The 26,976-nt window shown below is 40.6% G+C and overlaps 5 protein-coding genes across 5 annotated transcripts in view; 4 read left to right on the forward strand and 1 right to left on the reverse strand.

Moving 5' to 3' along the window:
• The window catches only part of fhod3a (formin homology 2 domain containing 3a), a 68,162-nt gene that overhangs the window by 16,562 nt on the left and 24,624 nt on the right, over window positions 1-26,976 (reverse strand). Inside the window, exons 4-14 of the mRNA XM_073463371.1 lie at window positions 20,818-20,885; window positions 18,970-19,075; window positions 6,332-6,426; window positions 5,535-5,646; window positions 5,265-5,359; window positions 4,682-4,825; window positions 4,294-4,529; window positions 4,123-4,149; window positions 2,926-3,096; window positions 2,294-2,701; window positions 498-557 (exon numbers count right to left, since the gene is read on the reverse strand). Of these exons, the coding sequence (XP_073319472.1) occupies window positions 498-557; window positions 2,294-2,701; window positions 2,926-3,096; window positions 4,123-4,149; window positions 4,294-4,529; window positions 4,682-4,825; window positions 5,265-5,359; window positions 5,535-5,646; window positions 6,332-6,426; window positions 18,970-19,075; window positions 20,818-20,885 (1,522 nt within the window). The remainder of the gene's footprint in view (window positions 1-497; window positions 558-2,293; window positions 2,702-2,925; window positions 3,097-4,122; window positions 4,150-4,293; window positions 4,530-4,681; window positions 4,826-5,264; window positions 5,360-5,534; window positions 5,647-6,331; window positions 6,427-18,969; window positions 19,076-20,817; window positions 20,886-26,976) is intronic.
• On the forward strand, window positions 8,372-9,208 carry LOC140994076 (uncharacterized). Its single transcript, XM_073463654.1, has one exon. It carries the CDS (start codon window positions 8,372-8,374, stop codon window positions 9,206-9,208), a length of 837 nt encoding a protein of 278 aa, XP_073319755.1.
• LOC140994077 (uncharacterized) lies at window positions 10,462-11,175 on the forward strand. Its single transcript, XM_073463655.1, has one exon. It carries the CDS (start codon window positions 10,462-10,464, stop codon window positions 11,173-11,175), a length of 714 nt encoding a protein of 237 aa, XP_073319756.1.
• Window positions 12,715-15,077, forward strand: LOC140993781 (uncharacterized). Its single transcript, XM_073463318.1, has one exon. It carries the CDS (start codon window positions 12,959-12,961, stop codon window positions 14,702-14,704), a length of 1,746 nt encoding a protein of 581 aa, XP_073319419.1. The 5' UTR covers window positions 12,715-12,958; the 3' UTR covers window positions 14,705-15,077.
• Window positions 16,651-17,611, forward strand: LOC140994078 (uncharacterized). The gene is made up of 2 exons (XM_073463657.1): window positions 16,651-16,697; window positions 16,837-17,611. The coding sequence occupies exons 1-2, from the start codon at window positions 16,651-16,653 to the stop codon at window positions 17,411-17,413; spliced, it is 624 nt and encodes a 207-aa protein (XP_073319758.1). The 3' UTR covers window positions 17,414-17,611.

Below are 26,976 nucleotides of genomic sequence, written 5' to 3' on the forward strand. Positions count from 1 at the left end.
AGTGTGATCCTCAAGCACCAAGTTTGTCAAACATGTCAGCATAGTGCAACATTAAACATTTCTTCTTTATTATTTATTGATTGCATCACGGTTTTGCCTCTGCTAGCTTCTGCTGCACCATTGTGGGGCCATGAGACAATATAAACCTCTGAATGTGTTCATGACCATAACACATCACATGCTCGATACATATGCAGAGCTTGTACATGTGTGCATATGTATGTAACAGGCCATAAATTACATTTAATGACGGTATTCTCCATGGAGGAAACAGGAGCAGCTTAGTAACTAGGGAACCAGAGAGCTGGGATCACATTCACTTCACTATGTCAGCACCATGAATGCATCACAGGGCTGCACACAGTCCGAGCTTGTTACACACGTGCGTGTGTTCGTTCAGGCAAACACACACAAACTTGTGTGTGAATATGTTAACGGTACACGAGTGTGTATTTTCAGGATGTTTTCATGTACAGGCACATGTCGACTCCTCTCACCTGGGGCTGGTGGGCGTACTCGGGGTACTGACAGAGGCGTAGGACATGACACCTCCATTCCTGGTTGAGAGAAGGGGTGAGAAAACGGGTGACAGTGAGTGACCTCGGCAGTCACCCGGTTACACGACACCCTAGTGACTAACTCGTCGTGCGAAACTGGTGGCGAGAAACGAATGTGACACCTTGTTACATAACGGGAATGCTGTTGGTGCAACACTAGAGTGACCCTAATTAGTAACTGCTGTAGTGTTTATTCTGTTGTGTTTCCTGAAAATGCCAGGCAAGGTGTCTCTCCTTACTTTAAGTCCACTGTGAATCTGAGAAGACCCTTTGCTATAATAAATTTACTGTGGGGATTAATTTACCCTGGCAGCAGTTTTCTTTTTGAAGCTGTCTTGTTTAAGCTGAGTTTTAATATTTTTAATATTAATGAGGTAATAGTATAAACTTTCCATAACTGAATATACAAGCTGTTCTCAGTGTTGAGACGTGTTGTTCTTTAAGGTCAGTTTGTTTATTCAGTGTATTCAGTCATTAAAACAAAAAGAGTTTGTTTATTTAGTTTGTTTAGGCATTAAACATCAGTCTGTTAATTATAGGTGAACATGTGTAACTCAATGCCTTTTTGAATATTAAAACTGCAACAGTTAATTGGTGCATCGATTAGTTGTCAACAATTAAAGGTGCAATATGTATTAATGTTTTGTTTAAAACATTCAAAAAGACACAACAGTTTTGACATTATGTCAAAGACATCGATGTCTTGTGTTGCAGAGGTATCTATTGAAGTTAACATGCTAACCAGCTAACTCCTAGCCATTTTGTACTTCAAGAGGTGACAGTTCGATAGTAAACAACCAACAACCAACTCCAGAGAGGTTACAAGCTAACAAGCTTTAGAGGTATGCTGCCCCCTATTTGTTTGGAGTATGAATTCAACAGGTTGGCGATTCTTACATACTGCACCTTTAAATTAATTGCCAACTATTTTGATAATCAATTCATAGGTTTGTGTCATTTTTTTTTAACAAAAAAGTCAGCCAGCTAGCTTCTTAACTGTCCAAATGTTCTGTTTTCTTTTACTCCTTTATGATAGTACTAAGACATTTTCTAGACAAACTAATCAATTAATCCAGAGAATAACTGTTAGTTGCGGACGTATGAAATATGCACAATTTGTGAACACGGCCATAAATTGTAGCATCCTGAATATACTATAGCATTATCATAACAAGCTATGTATAGGTGAGGTTCAGGTCTTATGGAAAGACAGTCCTCTCAAAGAGAAAAATCAAATACAACAATACTATATACTTATAATATCAAAGGGGACAGTGAAGGGAGAAAGTATGGATGAGAAAATGCTAAAATTCTACTAAAAGGATGAAGCTAAGAAGCAAGAAGTGGAACTACAGACCTACAGGTGAAAAGAAATGCGTGAAAAAACTACTGTTCGGTTCTTCAAAAGAAGGAAAAAGCTGTGACAGTGGGAAACAAAAGTGAGGATTGCAAGCAAGTGTCAAAACTAAGAAAAGAAAGAAGAAAAGGAGGAAAAAAGGAATGATAGGTGATAATAAGAGCGTTGACAGGCTGAAGGTGTGAAGCCGTGCAGTCAAAGAAGTGAAAAGAACTGGTGAAAAGTGGAGGTGATGACTAACAAAAGTGATGCAAAGAGATCCAAGCTGGTAAAAGCCAGAAAAAGAAGTGGAAACTGAAAAGTGCAGCGTCGAAAAGATGCAGGAAAAACTCTCTGTGCTTCTTGAACTCGTGAGATTGAGCTCTGCTGTCCGTCTGACCTGGGAGACGTCGTTTTGGGCGACTCCTCGCTGGTTTTAGCCGAAGCCGGGGGCGACGGCTCCTCGTCGAGGTCGTAGGAGAAGAGGTGGAAGGGCGAGTGGGGCAGGTAGGGCAGGCGGTCGGGGGAGGGACGGGAGCTGCCGCGCGAGGGCGGGCTGACCTCCTTGGTGGCTGGGACGGTGACGATGGACCTCTTCCTGGCCAGCAGGGAGGCCAGAAGGGAGGGTTGGGCTGGGGGGCTAAGAGGGGAGGAGATGGGGAGAGAGGAGGCGGGAGAAGAGGGGGAGTGGATGGTGGGTTCGATCCGATTCCTCTGCTCCTCATCTTTTATGTTCTCCCTTCTTGAAGTGATGGTGATGGACTGGAGGGTTGTTCGGTGAACTATGGATGGAAGAGGTCTAGCTGGGCTAGAAACAGAGGAATGGATTTAGAGGAATAAATGGATGAAAGAAAAACTGCAAAGGAGATAATCGGAACCATGTGCACAGGGGTTACAGAGTATTGCATTGATACTAACAACTAAGTGGTACATAGGCCACAAGGAGATCAAACAGCCAGATATACAACCAAACACATTGAAAGAGGAGACATTTAAAGACCACAGGACATTATTTCATTTCCAGGTTACCACCATGTCCTAAAATACCTGGGGGTGGTCTGTTTAGACACTGTATCAGCCCCCTCCTGCTCATCCGAATCAGACTCAGTCACTGGAGTCTCCTCTTCCTCCTCCTCATCCTCCTCCTCCTCCTCCTCCTCCTCCTCCTCCTCCTCCTCTATGCCATCCTCACATTCCTCCTCTCTGTGGAGGGTGGATGAACGGACGTACGGGTGGAACATTTAAGGGAAGGATTGAGGGAGAGATGATGCGATACATAAGAAAAGCATGCAAATGGAATTCACCACAATAGAGAAATAAAGAGATGGAAGAGACAAACAAGGACGTGACATTTATCAGATAAAGTGATGAAAAAAAAACAAAAGGAGTAAGACAAATGAAAACAGAATGATGGAGTAGGAGAAAAGGGGGGATGAATGTTTCTCATTACACATGCCATGCCTCCAGATAGTTACTTTAATATGCACATGAAGACAAAATTGGATGAGAAGGAAGAGGGAAGGGAATGCTTAGAGGAGAATATGCCACGGCTGGACAACTGACTTGAGATCAGCAACACCAAACTGTCTTGTCTAGTGAAACCAGATGAGCCTTGTTGCAGTCGAGTCGGCGTGCGCTGCCAGGTGTTGTTCCACGAGACCAGAGCCATGTGTGTGTGACGAATGGGACGGCCATTACAAGTTTGTTTTTCTGTGTGTGAGTACATAATGTAAAGCAGGAAACAGACTCTGACATGAACAATTATAATCTGTCACTTTGTTAAATAAACCATATGCTGATGGATTTCTCGCACAATGATGCACAGGATAAAGGCATGAAGGAGGAGGCACGTAAAGGGAGTCTATGGTGGATGAGAGGAAATACAGAGGAAGTACTTACCTGAGGTAAACAGCTACAACCGGCTCCAAATTCCCCTTTTCGTGCATACACACACAGCACTGAAATAAGCCTGTGCTGGTTTAATAAAGTGTACGCTTGTATTAGAAGTACAAGCAAACCCTGAAGGCCTGAAGGCTGCTGAGGATTTTTTTGTTTTCTCTCAGTGGAGCACAAATCTGCACCGGTGTTTCACTACAGAACAAAAAGCCACTCAAGAGTGCTTCATGTGACAGGAGGCACACTGGTTGCTGTTACAGCATGTAGGTGAGAAGCAGCAGAAGGCCACAAAGGTCAGCTGATGACCTTTTTCTGAGAGACCTTTGAACTTACATGGATGGAAGGAAACCTGACAGTGCTCTGGAGCAGAAAGTGTTGGTACAAGACAGTCAGAACTTCTCTGCTGAGCTCAAGAGTGATGACTATTTAGATCATTCACTACACCTGCTGAGAACAAATCGTGAATCACCGTTTAACGTCTAACACACCTTCCCCTCCTCTCACCTCTCGCTAATGTCCTCAGCTCTCTGTCCATTAAAAGGCTGGAAGCCGGCTCTCTGTGGGGACGCGGGGCTGCAGGGGGAAGCGTGACCGGATCGGCCAAGAGAGGCCCTGCGGCTCCGCCTCCTCTCCAGGCTGCGCTTTTTGTCCCCGCCCCCGAGGCTGACACGCCGGCGGTCCCGGCGACCCGCTGGTGGAGGCTGGCTGTCATCATCACCGTCTTCATGCCGTAGAGTCATCTGGAGGGGAAAGCTGATTGTGTGAGAAGTGGGGTGATGGGTGCTTCACACAGAGAGATTTAGTTTGATCTTTAATGAAAAGTAAGTTTGATCTTTGATGAAAGGTAAATATCATCTTTCTTTGTCATCTCATGACTTTCTGTGCCTCAAACCTCATAAATGTTGAGCTGCTCAACCAAGTCCAGATCAGTGCCTTTCCGCCCCAGATGTCTTTGGGACACTGTCTCCATGCCCTGTTCCTCCAGACCGTCCACCATGTCGTAGAATGAATCTTGGTCAGGCAGTGCTGCCAGCGTCTGCAAAAGAAACAAAAAACACAGACAGATCAGTCATTGAGGTTTAAAATCCTTGATCTGATACAGACGTCTGAAACTGCCAAAAAGAAAGAAAGAAAGAAAGAAAGAAAGAAAGAAAGAAAGAAATGGCTTGAATAAATACAGCAACAAATTTTAAAACAAAAATATTAATGAATGTCACAATTTATAAATGTATTAATGCCTACATTTATTTTTTAGATTATTTTGATTTTGGCAGTTTCATTCCTCAATCTGAAACATTTTGGTGACTAAATTAAATTTAAACAATGAAACCAGAAATGAGAAAAGAAAATGCATGATTTAAAGTACCTGGGGTCATATAAGAGTTATATTTTACTCTATCTAGCACTAAATGATGAAAATGTTATGTTAAAAACTATGTAAACATTCAGAACATAGTCACTACAGATGCAGACACCTTATTAATGAGGGTCATGGCGTAGACCAGCAGCTCTGTGTCCACACCATCCTTCTCATGCAAGATCTCCATAGTGTTGGACCACGGCTTGCTGCCTAGAAATCAGTAAATTACAAAAAAAACCCATCAGTTACATTGTCACTCTCTACTAAGCCACCCCTCTGTATGAGCCTGGGCAGTAAACCGAACATTTACAGGAAACAGCAACAGGCTTGATGATGAAAGAGAAAATGTTCCTCAGCAGCTGGTGGCGTGTTGAGCTATTTATACCTCTCTTGGTGTCCACAGAGGTAATGGCTTCTATCAGCAGTGGCGTGTTGGACTCAGAGTACTCCACAAACACCAGCAACAGCTTCAGAGCTGTTTTCACCACCAGACGGAACTAAAGGAGGGGGGATAAGAAGTTACAAACTCACGTGGCAAGAAACAGAGTACAGATATATAATGGTGCTGTGACCGTTATTTTATAACACTTAACAGTTATTTGGGGGGATTGAACGGCCCCATGTGTGGCCTCTTGGATGCCCTTATGGTAGATAAAACATGCTGAAGTCCTCTCTTGGGGGCCCTTCCAGTGGACAATACGTGATAAAGTCCCCTCCCTTGACTAAAAATATATAACAACTTTCTGCGCACTGGTGACCCCCACATACATGTGGTGCCCTTTTTATCTTTTTCGCCCCTGCCCCTCAAACATCACGAGTCCGCCACTGGTTACAGATATGTCTATATTGAAAATAAATCAAATTAAAGACACTTTTAAATAAAAATAAAAAAAGTAATAGAGACAATACATTGTTTAGGTTTGGACTCGAGTTAAGACTGACTTTCAGTGCAAAGCAGAAGTGAACACTTAAAAATAACTAAGACACCGCAAAACCATCAAAAGACACCACCCTCAGGTCAGGACACAGAATACGATCAGTAGCAGATGTGTTTGTGTTTCTGGGTATAAAAGCTAAAAATAACAATGAATGGCGAACTCAGAGCCGACTACAGCCTGCTTGCATTGTGTGTGTGTATGTTGAGGTTGTTTTTTTTGTGTGTGTGTGTATGCTTGGCTGTACCTTCGAGCCAACCAGAGTGTACAGCCACTGGATTGTCTCATCGTGCCCGATGACACCATTCATCCCGTCTACATACAGCATGATCTGCCCCAGAGCTGAGAGAGGGGGAGGAAGGGGAAAACAAAAAGTTAGAGGGTCAGAACAAATATAGAAAGATGGCTCAACATTTGCTATAAACAAACTGGGCACACCAAATGGCAACTGTGTGCAGCACACGGGTTCATCTACAGTAGCTATAAATAACAGGGAAAGCCATCAGGGATCCTTCTTTATGCTGTGGTTCAGTATGACAAAACAAGGAAAGGATTTAGAAATATTCTCTAATATTTTAAATCTTCAGTTGTATTGTTTCATTTGCACCCAGTATTAATGTATGCCTATACTTAAGACAGTTTCAAGTATGTTTTCAACACTTTACTTGAGCATTTTCACTATATGTTAAACTTTTTAACTACTTCATCACATTTTAGAGGGAAGTAAGACAAAATAAAATTATGAACCTGAAAATTAGCTTATGTCTCTTTTAATCAGAATTTATAAAGAAAACATATCAAATATGTTGTAATTTCCACTACAGGACTCAATAAAGGTACATCTTATCTCGTCTTGTTTCTTAAAGGAAGACCTAATAATGTGTGATGAGTGTTTTTACAATTGATATTGAGCTCTCCTGTCTGTCTGACAGCTCATTACTTTCATTTACAGGTTCCCCTTTTCAAGTTATAATTAAATCAAAGACAGTAAAGCAATACAGCAGTCCCTGTTGTAGCTGTCATCTGTTGCTGTACGTCAGAGCACAGTGCAGATGACATGACACCCAAACCAGGAGTCGAGGTGAAAGTGAATTCTCATATCTTATTTCACCATATGTTAAATCTACATTTCTGTAACAAGTGAGCACAGCTCACACAAAACATGAGCTAGAGAAAAAAAACAGCATATTTAAACCAAAACAATTTGAACTGAGCAAAGCAATATTTCTAAAAGTCCATCCAACGCCTGAGACCAAACATTTAATCTGAACGTTGGGCTGTAGTTAGTGCTTTGCAATTTGCCTCTCATTCACCTGCCAATGGCAGCAAGCTACAGCGCAAGTCACTGGCCTGAACCTTGGGAAAACTTGAGGTTCAGTGTTTTGCTTTCACGCACAACATGTAATTTCTGCCACGAGAGGGCTCCCTAACAAAACAAATCAGACATTTGCAGAGTGTTTTGTCGGGAGGAGCCGCTGCTCAACTCTTCAGAGCCGACCAGAGTGTCGGAGGTGAAGCCAGACCGGAGGAATAAACAATCACATCAGATTGTGCTTCTGATCCAGAGCTGTTTACTGATGGGAGGAGAGCTCAGAGATTACATTTCAACTTCTGATTAAAAAGTGGATTGCTCTTTTTTACTTTAATGTTACTTTACATTAGTTTAATGCAGAAGTGCTACACATTATTTCTTTAAGGACACTTCCACTTCCACTTGACACAGAACCAGACAAAGTAATCTTGTGCCGCCAACCCAGGTCAAGCTACCAGTCCAGTCCATTAAGTTTCTTGAAATGGGATTATGAAACAGCGTTCCCCTGTACTGTTAGCACAGATACATATCACACTTTATGCCCACTTAGAGGACAATTCCATTACCTCACATTTTGCTCATGTACCTGATGTACATATATGCCTTCTATTAGGAAACCATTATAGTATTCCTTAAACTTTTGACATGATTAATTGTTACTGAGCCTTATTTTAAATTAACTTGTACAGTGAGATAAAATTATGGTATCATGACAACCCTTGAGTTTGTTTGTGTGCTGTATGAAGCTGGCAGCTCTGGATCAAACTCTGCTTTTGTGTGCCAGTCTGTCCCAGTTGTTGCTGTATGTCAAAGTAGCGGACAGGTGGCAACTAAAACTTGGAAAGGGAAAGTGAAAGAAACTTCTCAGATCTAATTTTACCACCTGTTGAATATAAGTTCCAGTGACAAGTTGAAAAAGCTCACACACATTGTAAGCAAGAGAAGGAGAGGGCAACTCCTATCCTTCCTTCAACCATGTATTTGGACTCAAATTTGAAAATTGAAGTTTTGTCTTCCCTTCTTGGAGAAATCATTAAACCCTACAATGAGAAAAGATGCGGGAGTAAGGCAGATATTTTGTCTGTTGACGAATTTCATCTCTACAACCTTATTGGGAGGCGACAGGCTTACGTGAAAGAATTTTTCATCGATGAGAAAGAATTTTTTGATCCAAAGTATGACTACGACTTCACTAATCTCTCTGACTCGTCTGAGTGTAAGAGAGGTGGTGAGCTTTACGAGCGCCCAAAAGGTTGGTACCGCATGGCCCTGAAGGTCAAAGGTAAATATCCAGATGGGGACACCTGGTTGGGCACAGATGGGTGGAGGAGTCACTCTGTACCTGGAGAATGGCCTGTTTCCTACCATGGGACAAGCCATAACGGGGCCAAAGGCATCATCAAGAGTCACTACAAAGCAGGAGACGGATCTGTACATGGAAGAGGAATCTACTCGACACCAGATATACATGTCGCTGAGAGAGAGGAGTACGCAGAGACCTTCACATCGAAGACGACGGGGAAATGCTACAAAGTGATCCTGCAAAATCGAATCAATCCTGAAAACAGAGAGGTTTGCCAAAGATCTGACTACTGGCTCGTTCCTGTTCATGGAAGAGCGTCTGCAGAGGAGGAGAGACAGATAGTGGAGAGCTCTATTCGACCTTATGGCATTCTGATTAAGGAAATAAATGAGGAGGGTGATGATGACGATGGCGAAATAAATGTGATGGAGGCAGTGATGAGGATGACTAAATGTCTTTTAAAAATAAAAGGCCAGATGCGTAGTCAAGTAAACCAGGATAAAAACTAATTTAAAAAAACAGGCTAAACACTAATAAGAATGTTTGACACAAGACTAAAAATACATGATGATGATGATGATGATGATGATGATGTATAACTAGAGTCAGAGTTTGTTCTTTGGTTTGTTGTCTTCTTTGGTTTAAAATTTGCATTCTATTTTAAAGTATAGTGTAAACTAATATTGGGCCAGAGTTGTTTGAATGGAGGATCAAAAACATAAACACATTACTTTGCTTTGTCAAAGAGCTTCTGGCGTGGACTGTCACTCACATGTTTTAATCATTAATGTAGTCATCGAAACTTACTATTTCAGTTAGTGTTTGTGTTTATTTAAAATCTTTGGTGACCCTTTATATTAACCTCCTTATAATAAGTGTTAGTTAATAGGAAATAAGGCCCTTGTGAGTCCTTATAAGATGCTTATTAACATTAACAAGACTATTTAAGCCTCGATAATGGCATTATAAACATGTTTATTTTGGGATCACAAGATATTAAGAAGCACTTATAATAAACGTGCTGACAGTTTAAAGTCTGCTTAAGAACATGAATAAAAGGCTTATGAGTTTTACACATGAAATGATTGTATTTGTGTTTTATCTTTGCTCTTCTCACTGTTTGAAGTGGACAGGGCTGATGAGAAAAAAGAAACCGTCAATCAGCCGCACCCACACAGTTATGATGTAGATTTCCTGCAGAAACTTACACAGATGTGTTGTGTGTAACTGTGCTACAAGCACAAAACAAGAATGATCATAGTCCTTATAACACAAATGACTTGATAAGATTTGAAGTGAGGATAATTGACACCTCTCTGTACAAAGAATTATGATTCAAAACACCAACTGAAAAGGCACAGTTTAAGTCCCTGTAACAAGAAATAGAAGTTAAAAAAAAAAATGTTTTTCAGGCCTCAGTAATATTGTTTTCCACTGTATTCACAGTGAGTTGGAGGATCCTGCTCTCTTTGCGTACACAAGCAGACAGAGCAGACATCCGCCTCTCTATGCCATCTGTGAGGTGCGAGGGGATTTCCTGCAGAAACACATGGTAGTTTTGGCACATAATACTAAGAAAAATCTTACTGGCACTTTCATTTACTTTGTCATCTGCTGGTTTATGTCAAGGCAGCGAAGCAGGACTTTTTTTTTCAAACCACAAGTGAAACTGAAAGTGACTCCTCCTCTCAGATTAATACATGTTGAATTGGCTTACAAGTTTGAAGAGAGAGAACAGAGCTGAGCTGCACAGGACAGTACAATGTATTTGGACTCAAATTTGAGATTTGAAGTTTTGTCTTCACTTCTTGGAAAAATCATTAAACCCTATGATGTCAAGAAATGTGAGAGAACAGCAGATATTTTGTCTGTTGATGAATTTCTTTTCTACAACCTCTTCCGGGAGCACAATGCTTATGTGAAGGAGTTTTTCATTGATGAGAAAGATTTTTTTGACCCCAGCTATGACTTCGACTTCACTTATCTCTCTGACTCGTCTGAGTGTAAGAGAGGTGATGAGCTTTACAAGCGCCCAAAAGGTTGGTACCGCATGGCCCTGAAGGTCGGAGGTAAATATCCAGATGGAAACACCTGGTTGGGCACAGGTGGGTGGAGGAGTCACTCTGTACCTGGAGAATGGCCTGTTTCCTACCATGGGACAAGTTTAGATGGAGCCAAAGGCATCATCAAGAGTCACTACAAAGCAGGAGTCGGTAATGCATATGGAAGAGGAATATACTCAACACCAGATATACTCATTGCTGGGGCATATGCCAAGATCTTCACATCGAAGACGACAGGGAAAAGTTACAACGTGATCCTGCAAAATCGGATCAATCCTAAAATGAGACAGATCTGCACACATCCTGACTACTGGCTTGTTCCTGTTCCTGCAGGAACATCTGCAGAGGAGGAGAGACGGATCGCAGAGAGCTCGATTCGACCTTATGGCATTCTGATTAAGGAATTAAAATGACGATGATGATTCATTTGAGGGCTTTTTTTTCCCAGTGAGAAAAAGGTCAAAGTGATAAGGGTCCAATTTTCTGTTAAATTAGAATAGTTTTTTTTTATTTTACATAAAAGATTACTGTATTTGTGTTTCATGTGAGCTCTTCTCAATGCTTCGAAGTCGACAGAGCTGATGAGAAAAAGGAAAAGTGAGGAAAGTAAATCAGTTCTGATGAAGGAGAAATAACTGAGTTATCGTGTGCTGATCACAAATAATAACTGAGGAAGCTTTGTTTCCTGACTTTGATTTCATCGTTGTCTTCTGAGTGTTCTGTTGCAGAGAAATACTGTTGTAAAGCCAAATTTTCACATCCTGTGGTTAGAAAATATTCACAGAATCATTTGGTTCAGAATCTTTAAGAAAATCAACATGTGATGATTTATTGTTTCAAAACATTTTAATACTGTAGTAACGTCTTTTCACTGAACTACCAGTTTCCTTGTTATACCTGAAAAACATGTTAATTGTTCATTATTTTTTGTATATTGATAAAGAGTTGTACATTCTCTTCCCTTCATTGTTTTATTGGTGCTGGGCTGTTGGGGAATTTCCTGCAGAAACTGGCACAAACCGCAGATGTGTCTTGCGCAACTGTGTACAAAACAAAACTGATCATAGTCCTGATAACACAAATGACTTGATAAGATTTAAAGAGAGACTGTATTCACAGAAAGAAGCATGTGGTTAGTTTTATACGTATCAGACCACAGTGTGAGCATTTCACTCACATCTGCAACTAAAAGAAGGTTGATCACTTTAATTATCAGTTACTGAGGAGATTCAGATTATTGATATAAAATTAAATAAATTAAGATGTTTAGCTGGTAGCCCAAATGAGCCTGACCTTTACCAGCTGCAACAGTATAGTGACATATACATTACTGCATTATAATTAGAAGATAATATACTGAAATGAGCCATTCTCTACTTTTACTGTTGGTACTGTAAGGATTTTGATGTTAATAATTTTGTGCTTTCACTTAAGTTACATTTTGAATGCAGGGCGTTTATTTCATATTGTGGTACTGCAACTTTTAATGAAGCAAAAGATCAAAGTAGTTCCTCCAACACCGAGAATGAGGGCGAGCCGCCTTTTACTTTCCTTATATTATTGATCATGATCAGAGGCAGAGTCTAGACAGTGCTGGCACTAGCAGCGCCACAGCAGCCGTCACGCACGAGTGTGCCCCGTGCAACTGTGACTTCCGGTATTATCAGGGGTGTAACCATAGACATGTGTAACTACGTGATCTAGGCATGATTGCTGTCCTGTCACAGACACAGACGATAAGTTTGTAATGTTTCTGCAGCTTCGGTTTCACCCATCGTGTTGTTGTTTCTGCAGCTCCACTATGCGCATGCGCCCCTCTTCGCTCTTCTGTGGCACAGAAGCTTCCAGCGTTGATAGGCTATTGCTCGTGACGTTTGACCAATCAGATAGTGTTGTGGGCGGGGCACTGAGCGAGACGACAGACAGAGGGAGGCGGCTGCGTCAGAGCCAAATAACTCATCCTTTAATCGATTTATCTGATCGGCAGTCGGATAAAAGCGATATAAAACGTGTGTCTGTCATAGTTGTTATTTATTGTTGTAACTATTAGCAACAGAAGTGACTTTATTTCATCCAAACCATGATTGGAAGTGAAAGTGAAAGTACAAGACTATTCTCGTAGGTCTACTTTGATTACAAAATACGACTGTGTAGCAGGAAAAAGGTAGACGACAATTCAGGTAGGACAACAAGTAAATGACAACTATGACGTCCTCCTCAACCATGTATTTGGACTCAAACTTGAGAATTGAAATTATATCTTCACTTCTTGGACAAACCATCAAACCCTACGACAAGAAAAGATGTGGGACAGCAGAGGATATTTTATCTGTAGATGAATTTCATTTCCACAACCTCACCGGGAAGCGACACGCTTACGTGAAGCAACCAATTATCAAAGAGGAAGATTTCTTTGACCTGGACTACGACTGCGACTTCACCAATCTCTCCGACTCTTCGGCTGACTGTAAGAGAGGTGATGAGCTGTACGAGCGCCCAAAAGGTTGGTACCGCATGGCCTTAAAGGTCAAAGGTAAATATCCAGATGGAGACACCTGGTTGGGCACCAAAGGATGGAGGAATCACTCTGTACCTGGAGAATGGCCTGTTTCCTACCATGGGACAAGCTTAAAAGGAGCCAAAGGCATCATCAAGAGTCACTACAGTGCAGGCAACAGAGATCTGTATGGAAGGGGAATCTACTCGACACCAGATATACATGTCGCTGAGAGAGAGGAGTACGCCAAGACCTTCACATCAAAGACGACGGGGAAAAGTTACAAAATGATCCTGCAAAACCGGATCAATCCTAAAATGAGAGAGATCTGCCAACGATTTGACTACTGGCTTGTTCCTATTCGTAAAGGAGCGTCTGCAGAGGAGGAGAGAAAGATAGTGGAGAGCTCTATCCGACCTTATGGCATTCTGATTAAGGAAATAAATGACGGTCATGACAGTGATGAGGCTGATGGAGATGGCAGCGGCCAAGAAGATGGCTACGAAGTCGGTGATGACTATTACAGCGACAGCTATGGCAGATCTGATGATGGCAGTGTGAGTGACAATTGTGATGAAGATGATGACATTGGTGATGATGATGGCGATGAAGATGCCAGTGATGATGATGATGGCGATGTCAGCGATGGCAAACATGATGATGGCAGTGTTGATGACATTTGGGATGATGGAGATAGTGACGACAACGAAAGCGACGATGATGGCACTGTCCAAGACAATTCTGATGACAACAGTGGTGAGGACGATGTTGACGATGGCCAGCATGACCATGGCAATGTCCATGACGATGAAAGCGATAACGAAAGCAACGATGATGGCACTGTCCAAGACAATTCTGATGACAACAGTGGTGAGGACGATGTTGACGATGGCCAGCATGACCATGGCAATGTCCATGACGATGAAAGCGATAACGAAAGCAACGATGATGGCACTGTCCAAGACAATTCTGATGACAACAGTGGTGAGGACGATGTTGACGATGGCCAGCATGACCATGGCAATGTCCATGACGATGAAAGCGATAACGAAAGCAACGATGATGGCACTGTCCAAGACAATTCTGATGACAACAGTGGTGAGGACGATGTTGACGATGGCCAGCATGACCATGGCAATGTCCATGACGATGAAAGCGATAACGAAAGCAACGATGATGGCACTGTCCAAGACAATTCTGATGAAAACAGTGGTGAGGATGATGATGACCATGGCCAGCATGACCATGGCAATGTCCATGACGATGAAAGCGACAATGATGGTGATGACGGTGAAGTTTATGATGATGACGGCAGCTACAATGATGGCAAACATGATGCTGACTATTCTGATGACACTTGCAATGATGATGGTGATAATGATGATTATGATGATGACTTTGATGATGTCAGTGGAAGCGACGATGATGATGATGACTGGAGTTAACAAGTGATTAAGTGAATGAGCGAGTATCTGTTACTCTGTTGTTCTCAGGGGTTCATTCTGTGCATATTCCTCCTTAGTTTGTGCTTTATGTGTTTTCACCTTTGGTTTAAGTATTGTATAAACTAATACTGGTCCAGAAGTGTTTGAATGGAGGATCACGTTACTTCGTTTTGAGTTTCTGACTCGGACTATCACTCATGTTTTAGTCATTATTTCTGTTTCATTTTGAAAACATGTCGTGTATGTCATTGTCATTTAAAGGCCCTGAAAAACATATTTCCTCAAACAGGTTCTTACTATGAGTGATGGGATTGTACCTGAAAACATACTTTCTGTAAAAAAATGTACATAATACATTTTGTTATTTTATACATGCTTTGTGTATTCACGTCTCAATGTCTGGACAGGGATGATCGAGAAAAAAAAGATCAATCAGTTGCACCCACACAGTTTGATGAAGCAAATAACTGACTTCTTCAGTCTTAATTACTTCACAAACAGTAACCAGAGACGATTTGTTTCCTAACTTTTACTAACTTCACTTCTTCTGAGTATTTACTGTTGTAGAGAAATACTGAATTGATGCTGAGTTTTCAGGTGCTTTAAGTAAAAAAAATCGGACCTTGAATATTTTTTGTTACAGTGGCCCTTATCCTCTTCTGTATTCAAGAACTACCAGCAATGATTAGAAAATATCCACAGAATCCCTGAGGTTAAGAAACTTAAAGAAGATATATTATGCTCATTTTCAGGTTCATAATTTTATTTTGGGTTACTGCTAGAATAGGTTTACATGCTTTAATGCTCAGAAACACATCCGTTTTCTCATACTGTCCAGTGATGCAGCTCTGTATTCGCCCTCTCTCTGAAAAGCTGTTTTAGCTCCTGTCTCTTTAAGGCGCCCCTTCCCGAAGACCCAGTCTGCTCTGATTTGTCAGCTCACACACGCCTGAGCCAGCAATGCTAAAAACAATAGAGCAGCTGTGATAAACTAATTCTTACATGTCAAACTAGCTGCTAGGTATAAATTATGCAAATGTGTGACATGGTGATGTAGTGTCACAAAGTCACTGAACTAAAGGCAGGACTACTGATGAGGCGTTTCAGGAGCAGTGTTTTCTGTGGGAGAGAGGAGCTTCTGTTGGTGCAGACTTGCACTTTTTAACTCTCGATCTTTTACGTGCACAAGAACCTATACGAAACACTGAAGGGAAGGAAAAAACGAAAAAGCATAATAGGTCTCCTTTAACAAAAAAATCAATATCTGATGATTTATTGTATCAGAAGCTTTTAACTCTATAGTCACTTTATTTTCACTGAACTTGCAGTTGCCTTGTTAGACCTTAAAAAATAAATATAAATAAATAAAGACTCTCTTCCCTTCAGTGTTGTATTGGTGCCGGGGTGTTGGTTGATTTCCTGCGGTAACTGACAAAGAACACAGATGTGTATTGTGCAACTGTGCTGACTGCACAAAACAAAAATGATCATGGTCCTTAACATAAATGACTTGATAAGATTTGAAGTGAAGAAAATGTACAAAGAATTATGATTCAAAATCTGAATTGAGAAGGCAAAGTTTGAGTCCACAAGCAGAAATGACATAAAAATGTCTCTTTTTTCAAGCCTCAGTAATATTGTTTTTCACTGTATTCTCTGTTACAGAAAGAAAAATGTTACAAGGTATAATATACCCTTGGTGACATATGGTTTCCCTCTCATTGAATAAGTTTTGAACTAATAATAAGAAATGCAGTTACATTCAGTTTCATCTACATGGAAATGAGGTTTCTGTTGTGACTGTCACCTGTTGCTCAGTCAAAACATGTCAAAGCATGACTGCCAGTTTCTTCCAAACAGTGAAGCAGAAATGAAAGTGTAAGAGAAGTAGCTTAAGTTCAGCACATCTTGAATTAAAGTTTGTGGAAAGAGTGAACTCAGTTCACATGCAGCGTGACAGAGTGACAGTCAGCTTTGCTCCGACCTTCCTCAAGTATGTATTTGGACTCAAATCTGAAAATTGAAGTCATATCTTCCCTTTTTGGACAAACCCTACGACGTAAAGACCACACACGAGGGAAAACAGCAAAACTTTTGTCTGTTGATGATTTTTTTTTCAACACCGTCATCAGGGAGCACAATGCTTATGTGAAGGAGTTTTTCATCGATCTGAAAGAATTTTTTGATCCAAAGTATGACTACGACTTCACTAATCTCTCTGACTCGTCTGAGTGTACGAGAGGTGATGAGCTTTACGAGCGCCCAAAAGGTTGGTACCGCATGGCCCTAAAGGTCAAAGGTAAATATCCAGACGGAGACACCTGGTTGGGCACCAAAGGATGGAGGAGTCACTCTGTACCTGGAGAATGGCCTGTTTCCTACCATGGGACAAGCCTAAAAGGGGCCAAAGGCATCATCAGGAGTTACTACAAAGCAGGAGACGGATCTGTACATGGAAGAGGAATCTACTCGACACCAGATATATATGTCGCTGAGAGAGAGAGGTATGCCAAGACCTTCACATCGAAGACGACTGGGAAATGCTACAAAGTGATCCTGCAAAATCGAATCAATCCTGAAAACAGAGAGATTTGCTCAAAATCAGACTACTGGCTCATTCGTGTTCATAAAAGAGCGTCTGCCAAGGAGGAGAGACAGATAGTGGAGAGCTCGATTCGGCCTTATGGCATTCTGATTAAGGAATTATAAAACTATTTTGAAATGACTGCTGTTTAAGTCATATTTTCCCTAGACCCATTGTTCAGTGAAGTGTCTGAGTCTCTGTCGCTCTAGGGGCTTTCAAAAACTGTGTCCATGCTTATACTTTGTTTACTCTTTGGTTCAAATTGAAATCTTATGATAATCACGTTTAGATGACTCACTGTCTCAAAACATCTGCGCTGTGATTCTTTCAGTATAATCTTCTCTTTGGCTGCTGCATGTCCACACACACGTCAACAAATCAATGCATATTTGAAAGATGATGTCATGTTCACATAGAGTCACTGCTGCCAGCTTGGTTGTAACACCTGACAGACAAGCTTGTGAATGGTTCAGATGAATTATTATTATATAAATAAAGAGCTGTAAATGCCCTTCGCAACAGTGTTTGCACAGTTGGGGGTTTATCAAGAGAAGTTTTGTTCCGGGATGAAAGATCCTCTGACAACTGCTCAGAGCTTGGCTGCAAATAGCGAGTCATTAGGCAATTAATAGTAACAAAAGCCGACATAATTATGCTACTCATGAAATGATTAATTGTGACACATGTTTGGGGTCGAAATGATGGAAAAGACTGGAAAGGAATGGCCATGTGTGTTTGTTTAAGTGTGTAAAAGAGAAATCAAAAAGCTCTCTGGGGAACTAAGTGTATTTAGTGCTTTTGGAAATTATGGAAAGCATGTGTGAGAATTTGTATGATGGGTTAGGGTTCAAATCTTAAGAAAATATACTATATTTTTACTTGTTCACCTTTAAACTGCTACACTGCTTTGGTGTCTTTTCATTGCTGTACTGTATCTCATATTGTCATGATTTTTTCAAAGCTATTATCATATTATATATCAATGTACTTGTTATTTTCCAGGTATTATTACTAATTGTTGTTCTGTTTTGCTGTGTGCTCCTCTGTCTGACCTACTTTCAGCCTCAGATTTCTTTTATTTCCTTTATGTCTTTATTTTTTTCTTTTAATTCATTAATATTCCTTTTCCCAATTCCTAGTATTACAATTCTGCTTATTTTCCTTAACTCATATTATCAATAAATGTTTATTATTGGTCCTATTATCATTATTTGTATTATTGATTGTGCTTATTGTGCTTATTGCCAACTCACACATACACACACACCTAAAGACAAATTCTGTCACATTTTTTTTTCCTTTTTACTACAAATTTTTGCTAATTTTAAATAGATGTGGTAATAAAAGTTTATAAAAGTTGTCAAATCTGCTGTTGTATGCATTGTTTTCTTCCTTGAGAGAAGTTAGGTCCCCAAAACATGAAGCTAGAAAGGTAGTAGTTACTATAGAGGGTCCTGCAAATATAAACACAGTAAAACAATATGAAATTGTGTTGTCCTTTGAGGACAGTTGGTTTATTCAGTTTATTTAGACATTAAAATCAACCAGTGAAGATTTTTCTCTTCTCTTAAAATGGCACCTTTAACTAATATTATTATAAATATCTTATATATAAATGTCAAAGTTCCTTCTTCCACTACTGTTTCTGTTGATGGTCATTAGTCAGTGAGAGAGTCTGTACCTCTCAATATGTAGTTCTGGTAGTTCTGGTCAGCCTCGGCTCCCACCTTGATGAGACACGTCAGACCTTCAGCCATCACAAACTCATGGACCAGATCTTTGTCATCCTGAAGTAAAACAGAGAAAGTTTAGGATTAGTTAAGACAGCATACAATGACTATGTATATACAGATCCACACAAAATATCTCTTCAGAACTCATAAATGTATTCGTGTATTCAAATCGCATTTTCTTTTAACACCACATGGTGTCAGTAATGTGCAGGATTCAGATTAAAGTTGACAGTACATAAACTTGCAGCAGCCCAGTGATTATGGCCAGCTGATACACACAGCACACATGTCAACAACCATGTGTTTCACAATTTGTTGCTTTTGATACTTCATCTCTCATTACAAAAACAAAACTAAGGGGATGAAACACTTTAGGATAGTAGTCTGGAAAGGAGTCCTAAACTAATGCTGCCTTCAGGTGCACAGTTGTGTCATTGATAGGATAGGAAGATTTATGCAGCATCAGTGGAATGACGAGAAGATGTAATGGATGTTTTAATTGAAATGCCATCAGGTAGTCACATAACTTCCATTTTTCTCCCTAAGTTTTTTGGGCCAATAAAGTGTAATCATGATACTTTCAATAGCACTTAAATACACAGTATGTAATTTCTGTTGCTAGGAGTCTCTCAATCAAAACAATGAAAACAGAAAATGTTGTTTGTTGACGTCATGAAGTAGTGCGGGGCACCACTTCTTTCCTCACTCTGTGGCGCATCACGTTTCCTACATCGTTATCTTGAGTAAATCATGGACCTCTGAGCTCTGGGTTTGAACATATTGGAAATATTTGGTATAGTGCAGTGATGGAATGTAACTAAGTATATTAACTCAAGTACTATACTTTACAACTTTGTGGTACTTTACTTGAGTATTTCAATGTTCTGCTACTTTATACTTCCACTCCATTACATTTGGAGGAAATTGTTGTACTTTATACTCTACTACCTTTATTTGATAACTTTAGTTACTTGTTACTTTGCAGACTACAAACTGCATCAAAGCCTGGCAGCATATTTTTATCTGCAATCAGATAAAAAAAAAACACTGATTCTGTTAATCAGAAAAATGTTGAATATCAGATCTGATAATTGGCAAGGTCGATAACGCCAATTCAACACGAAGTCTACAGTTTATTTATACTTTAAATGTACTTTTAATTTACTTTTACTTGTACTTTTGATACTTTTTTATTTATTTATTGCCCAGAAATTAGATAACCCGTAGAAAAAAACCCGTATGGGTGACTTTTACCTTAAGTAAAGTAATATTTTAACACAGCATCTTTTCTTTTACAAGTTTAGTACTTTTTACAACACTGGCAGTGTCAGCACAGAACCCAACAAAATATCTAACATAGCTGCAGTTGTTTTTAAACATTTGAATGTGTAAACGTTACACATTCTGTGTTTAAATGCTACAGTCATTTTTATCACATTGCTGTTTTGTTTGCTGAACTATGAGTTGTTACATTTGCTCCAGAAAAAGCCCTCGGTATTTTAGGTGGCTGACTCCTCTCATCTTAAAATAAAGATTCACACAAACACAAACACCCACCCACACAGACCTACACACACACACACACACACACACACACCCACACAGACACACACACAGGGAGAGAAATGCCACGTTGATGGAGATCCCTGTCATCATGGAAGCGCACGGCGGCCACAATAACCAACTGTACTCTGCAACAACAAACTGACAGTAATTGCATGTGAAATATGTGTGTGTGTGTGTGTGTGTGTGTGTGTGTGTGTGTGTGTGTGTGTGTGTGTGTGTGTGTGAGTTACCTGGAAGATTTGCTTTAGAGAGAACAGTGCCCTTCTCAAGTCACGTCCATTGGAGTTATACAGTCTTTCTGGAGAGAGGAAGAGACAAAAAAGTGGTTATGTTTCTTTTTATTCAGTGATAAGGCTTATTAATGGCACATTTCAAAATGTTTCCTGACTTTAAGTAAGCTTGTCTGTTTGCATTGTTTATTCCCATGTACACCTTTTCATCTATCACCAATCTTCATGTGTTTTATGACTAGCTCCATAAAACTTGTGAGGGAAATGAGTCTCAGCTGTGCGAAAAAAAGCTGCACAATAGTTTGATATGCGAGAGGAGCGCTGGGAGTCGATGGAACCAATCACGCCGCTCGGCTCTGATCACCTGCGGCAGGCACTTCATCACACACTTTGACCGCGTCCTCGCTCGCAGAGCAACACGTGCATGGTCTCTATCCTTCACAAACACACACACACACACACACACCAACACACACGCACGTTGCAGTGGTGATTAGAGCTGTATTGGAATGTTAATGAGCTGCTGGCCGGGCTTCAGTGGTGAGGTATTCAGGTCACGACACGGAAAGCACTCAGAACCAACAAGCTCTTATCATTCTACACTGATATTTAGCCTTATTATTTCTATCCTTGGAGACAAAGAGGTCATTAATATGCTTCTATGATATTATGGAGCCTCATAATGTTCATTGTTACCCTGTGACCAATACTGGGTATTGTGTGATCTCCTATATTAACATTGTAATAATCCTTTTTAAAATCTGTATGTTTTGGGGGGCTCAGTGCATTTATAGTACTTCATCATCTTCTACAGTATAGTACGTCCTTACAAAATGATTTGAAAATAGTACTCTCGTACATTCTTTATAAGCACTAGTCTAAAATGTCTGGTTTAACGGGATTATGACAAAAATGGTGATATGGTGTAACCATAAAAACTTTTTACCAAATAATTAAACATGCTTTAAAAAAAAGTACATTCTCAATAAAACACAATGTCAACTATTGTGGGTTAACCTAACATTAGAAGTATTGAATAGTAAAAAGGAAAAAAGAGAAAAAAGTTTGGGGAATCATGCCAGTCAAGTCAACTTCCTGAAGTGTCAAGGTGCTGTAAACACCATTCAAGAAGCCATTTTGATCCAGTCTTAAGCCTTAAACATGTTTGATATTTAGGATGTAAAATGTGAATGATTATATCTGTACTTTCCGACCAATGAGAGGACCAGCTGACGGTGCTGCCAAGCATTAGTTAACATTCTAGCCCTTGAGGCTAATGTACGCGAGCATACTGCTGTTGACAGAAACTTTAAATCTCAAGAATAGAAAACTCTTTGTTTACCACGTCTCTTCACTTATTCAGACTCGTTTAACATTTCGATTTCAAAATCGGTCAGGTTTTTAAAAGTCCTAGAGTGTGAGCCCAGAGCCCATAACACGGCCCTGCTGCTGCACAGAGCGGTGTTTGTTGTTTATTCAAAATGTATTAATATTGAACGTGTCACATGTCCAAATTGCACCAAATTTTACACTGCACTTACTTATGGGTCATCAGCTACACACCAACCAAGTTTGAGAAATATCTGATGAATGTGTCTCACAATATGCGAAGGACAGACAGACAGAGATTCATTGGTTTGTAGTTAGATTTTGTCCACTTGAGTGTAGCATACAAGTGTTTGTATTTGCATGCCACTGTAATGATCACACAACAGTAATGGTGTTCCTAAGTGCTCTGGTTTAAGCTCAAAGTCTGTTTAGTTAAGCGTCCATTTGAGAGTATGAACAGTTGTGCATTCAGCTGTGTGTCCGCAGGGGGTTTCAGGACCTGTGTGAGTAAATCCTGAGTTTGCGTGTTGATGACAAATCCTTCAGTGCATCCGGAGAGAGGGGGGTGGGTTAAAAGCGTATGAAGGTAAGGGCCTGCCGTCTGGAGCTTGGTGGTAACCGCAGCTAAGCTAGACAAGGCTAACCCAAGGCCAGGGTCAAAATCATTATCATTACACATACTGACTAAGAATTACAGGCCTGTCTGTCTGTCTCTCCATCTGCAGGACCTTTCCTGTGAGATCAGCAGCGGCATTCATTAAAAAACATCTGTGATAGGCTACAGATGAGATAATCAAATCATCCAGGTCATAACTGGCAAGAGGCAACTGGCACCAATGTGTGTAATAGGTGGGAAAAAGTGACTCCAAACTCACCACAAAAGCAAAGAGTATGATAGGAGGGAAAAGGAATGGGTAAAGGAGGGGGGAAAAGAGAGAAAAGAAAAGAAAAGAAAAGAAAAGAAAAGAAAAGAAAAGAAAAGAAAAGAAAAGAAAAGAAAAGAAAAGAAAAGGAAGAGCAAGATGGGATAGGAAAGCAAAAGAAAATGAAAGAAATGAAAAGAGAGTGGAGAGGAAAGGAAAGGACAGAAAGGGAAAGGAAACAAAAGACAATACAGGTTGGACAAGGAAAGGAAAGGAAAGGAAAGAAAAGGAAAGGAAAGGGGTTACCACTGAGTAGGAAAGAAAGCCTGTTGCTTCTGGGGAGTCAAGGCAGGGGAGACAAATGAGAGGGCGGTATAAGTGGAATTCCCCTTCCAAAAATACACAGACAACATATATTATGTGTCTGTCATTTCATGTGAGTAAAATGTAGATTTAAACCTTCTCTGAGAAAGTCCAGCTGATGGAGAAGATGTTTAGTTTACATTCAGGGCCTGGCGGTGGAAGAACAACCACAGTGTTGGAGTGTCTGTGTCAAATCCAGCTGACCGCTACTGTGTCAAGTAACCATCATAGCCATTTCCTTTTTCTACCCATTTGAGGGAGATCATTTTGACACAAATACTACCTGTCGCACAGAAAAGAGTCGGTTCAATTCACACTCTGAGATCAGCACTGAAACTGTCTTTATATGATTTCAACAGGTAGGTGGCAGGTGGCAGGTGCTACGACCTGCATCTCATTCGACAAACGACAACAGACTCTAATAGCCGGTTTGGTCTGATTTCCTTGTTCTCGTCTCTCGAGGTTTCCCTGGAAATCAAGTGGCCACTTAATGACGCAGGGAAAACTCCGTCTGGCCCTCGAGGGTCACCTTTTATGTTCATGTTCTTCATCAGGTCATGAGTTGGGCTGTCAGGGTAACCTTTACTAAAACATCTGCTGTCCATCAGGAGCATGTCAGCAGCAGTGATAAGTCTTGGCTGGATTCATTCTGGTGGACCGTCAGTGATGCTGTCAGGTGTTAAAAAGTGGGCACACTGCTTTATGATTGGCTAGAGCTTAAAAGGAGGACAAACGGTAATGTAAATAAACGCTCACTGAATTAAAAGTTCATAAAATGCATTTCTGAAGAGCGAGTTTATTCAGTATTCCTTGACAGGACAAAGGAAACTCTTCAGAAAAGGAAACAATTCAACTTTTAGCTTCTGAAAGAATTATTTTTAGATTCTGATGGAGCTCCAGATTCATTAGGAAGATGGCTATTTTATGTGCCTCGTGCGAAATAGCACATCGTTTCTGCTACTGAGGGTTCGTTGCAGGTAATGTCGCCTGCGACCCTTTTCAGGACTACATTACACGATGCCCCTGGGTATAACAATGAAAATAGTTTAAAACTAACTGCATTTAAATGACAGTGGTAGGTAGGTTACAACTCTGAAACTCAGAGCTCACGTGTGTCCTTAACGACTCTGTAAGGACACTCCCACACAGAGTGTAAAAGCCTGCAACTCCCCTCCAGTTGAGAGGTGAGACGTCTTCAAGAAACTGGAACAAGTCCAGTTGCCTACGATACAGCACTTAGACTTCTGTTTCTAATGTGTAAATGACCATACATCACTGATTTATTATCCTATCTGGATACAGATGATGCAGTTTGCCAAAAGGAAACATTGTTTGTAACAGGGCTGTATTTCTTAACAGACAAAGTAATTTAAGTTTAACAAATTAAGTTTGTTCAAGTCGAATTCCTTCATTTTCATGCTACTAAAACACTGAGAAAATCCTTCACTTGTTTTCCTCAGACTTAAATAGTTAGTAGTAAATTTGTTGAACTTCATAAGATGTTTTTTATGGCGAACAAACAGTCCCAACATTAATGTCGTCATGGCGATACCCTGTAATCACCCGATAGATGCTAACAAAGTCCCGTCAACATAATTGCCCTTCTGCTCCAGAGTTAACAGAGTTTGACATGCTAAATAATCAATGGGCCGTTTTCCCATTGGCACAAATGGCTGCAGCTGTCTTAACACTGCGTGTCTACAGAGTGATGGTGCATTCAAGCTGGAAATAATTCAAACAAATCACTCTCACCTTCAACCTCCGGGCCAAACAGCTTGGCCTAACAGAGGGAGACTGAAATAACAGCAAAACACAAACCAGGAAGATAATGCATCTTAATTAGATCCCCCCCATGGTCAAAGAGACTAGCAGACATGAGGATAAGTGAAGACAAAGGAGAGAGAAAAAGCAAAAGGATGGATTTTGAATGGAGGATCTGACTGTCCACGTGTCTTCTGCTGGTCCTTCTCCTTTTTTCCTGGCCCTCGGTTTTATTATTGTCACACGAAAAGCTGAAACGCTCACTGGGATGTGTCATTGTGGCTTGTGTTGAGCGCGTGTGTGTGTGTGCACGCGTGCATGTGTGTGATCAGGCGCACGCGCCCATGTGTAGGCCAGTGGCTGTGTCTGCTTAGTGCACACGGACACATGAAGGACAGACAGAAAGGCACGTTTCATTTATAGGTTCGCTCTGAGTTTTACTGTTTTGTTTTGGAGGACTGGCAGTTCTTGTCCACACTGTTCCACCATGACCTCACATGCACTGCAACATGTCAGCCTTAACGAGTCATTGAGCCCCTTGTTCCATTTTAAAGCTCAATTCTGAGGAAAAATTCCCCCAGCAGAAATTTCTGTTTCAATCTAAAACATCTAATCTAACTCTTTGTTCCACAAGACTTTATTGGTATTCAACAAACTATATATATAAATAAGAGCCTCTCCCAGTAATAAAGTTACAATGCACGCACCTGTATGTGCAATAACACACGTGTGCATGTATGCGTGGGACCGTCCTCTGCAGTGAAACAGGGATTCCCCCGTTGCTGAGGCTGTCTGCTAAGTCGTTCAGGAGTGGTCAGATCCCTCCTTCTCCTCCCGCCATAATGAGATTAGTGCTGTGACCCTTCAGCTTTGACTAATCCCTCAACATTTACTGCACCATCTACACATCTCCAAACAGAAAAACACACAGGCCAGCTCAGGCTATGCTCGGCCTAATCCACAGCAATTACACTCAAAACCCACTCTGTGTTTTGTACCACTCCTGCAACACATCAAAAAAATCAGTGTCCCGAATTGACTGAAGTGTAATTCTGCTTTGTTGGCTTTAGCAAAATGCAGCAACAATTTACTACAACAGGCGTAATCCTCAGATTTAACAATAAGCAGCCAGCTCAGCAGATGTTTCTTTGAGGCCACCTGGTGTCAGAAAAAGTGGTGTGATCAGATCTACAGGTTTTTTACAGAATCGCTTTAAAACTCTGTACGTTGCCTGCCCAGCAACAAACATAAACAGACAAAGTTAGCAGCTAGCTGGTGGACATAACAGAGTATTTAGTAGCAAGTAGAGCCAGATACTATATTTCCCTCAGGAAGTTGTGACGACGTTGAACAGAGCTTCAGGTTACAGAATACTGGACTCACGTTCATCAGGTGGACAGAGACTCAAAGTTTATGCTAATGTTGCTGTGTGCAATGTGCAACGAGGCAACTGTTTGCTCACAGATTCTCCATATTATCTTGAAAGGTGATATATCAGAGTTCAACATTTTTTATAACAGGTTTAAATAAGCATGCAACTGACAAAACATTACTAAATTAATAGATTATACATTTTTCCAAATGTTAAATGTTAAAGCAGACCTTTTACGCTTTTGCGTTTTTTTCCTTCCCTTTGGTGTGTTGTATGTAAAAGGTCTTGAAAGTTAAAAAGCCCAAAGTCCACACCAACAAGAGCTTCTTTTTCCCAAAGAAGAGCCTGAAATGCCTCGTCAGTAGTCCCGCCTTTAATTCTGTGACTTCATGACATCATGTCACACATTTGCATAATTTATGCCTGTATTCACAATAGAAGCAAGGCTAACTGGAAGCTGAAAACATAACA

Source organism: Pagrus major, chromosome 3 (assembly GCF_040436345.1).
Source record: "Pagrus major chromosome 3, Pma_NU_1.0".
Taxonomy (NCBI): domain Eukaryota; kingdom Metazoa; phylum Chordata; class Actinopteri; order Spariformes; family Sparidae; genus Pagrus; species Pagrus major.

Bases quoted from the DNA above. Each gene is read 5' to 3' on its own strand.
- LOC140994076 (XM_073463654.1), top strand. From the start codon at position 8,372: ATGTATTTGGACTCAAATTTGAAAATTGAAGTTTTGTCTTCCCTTCTT.
- LOC140993781 (XM_073463318.1), top strand. From the start codon at position 12,959: ATGACAACTATGACGTCCTCCTCAACCATGTATTTGGACTCAAACTTG.
- LOC140994077 (XM_073463655.1), top strand. From the start codon at position 10,462: ATGTATTTGGACTCAAATTTGAGATTTGAAGTTTTGTCTTCACTTCTT.
- LOC140994078 (XM_073463657.1), top strand. From the start codon at position 16,651: ATGCAGCGTGACAGAGTGACAGTCAGCTTTGCTCCGACCTTCCTCAA. The intron at 16,698-16,836 runs GTATGTATTTGG...CACCGTCATCAG, and splicing joins TTTGCTCCGACCTTCCTCAA to GGAGCACAATGCTTATGTGA.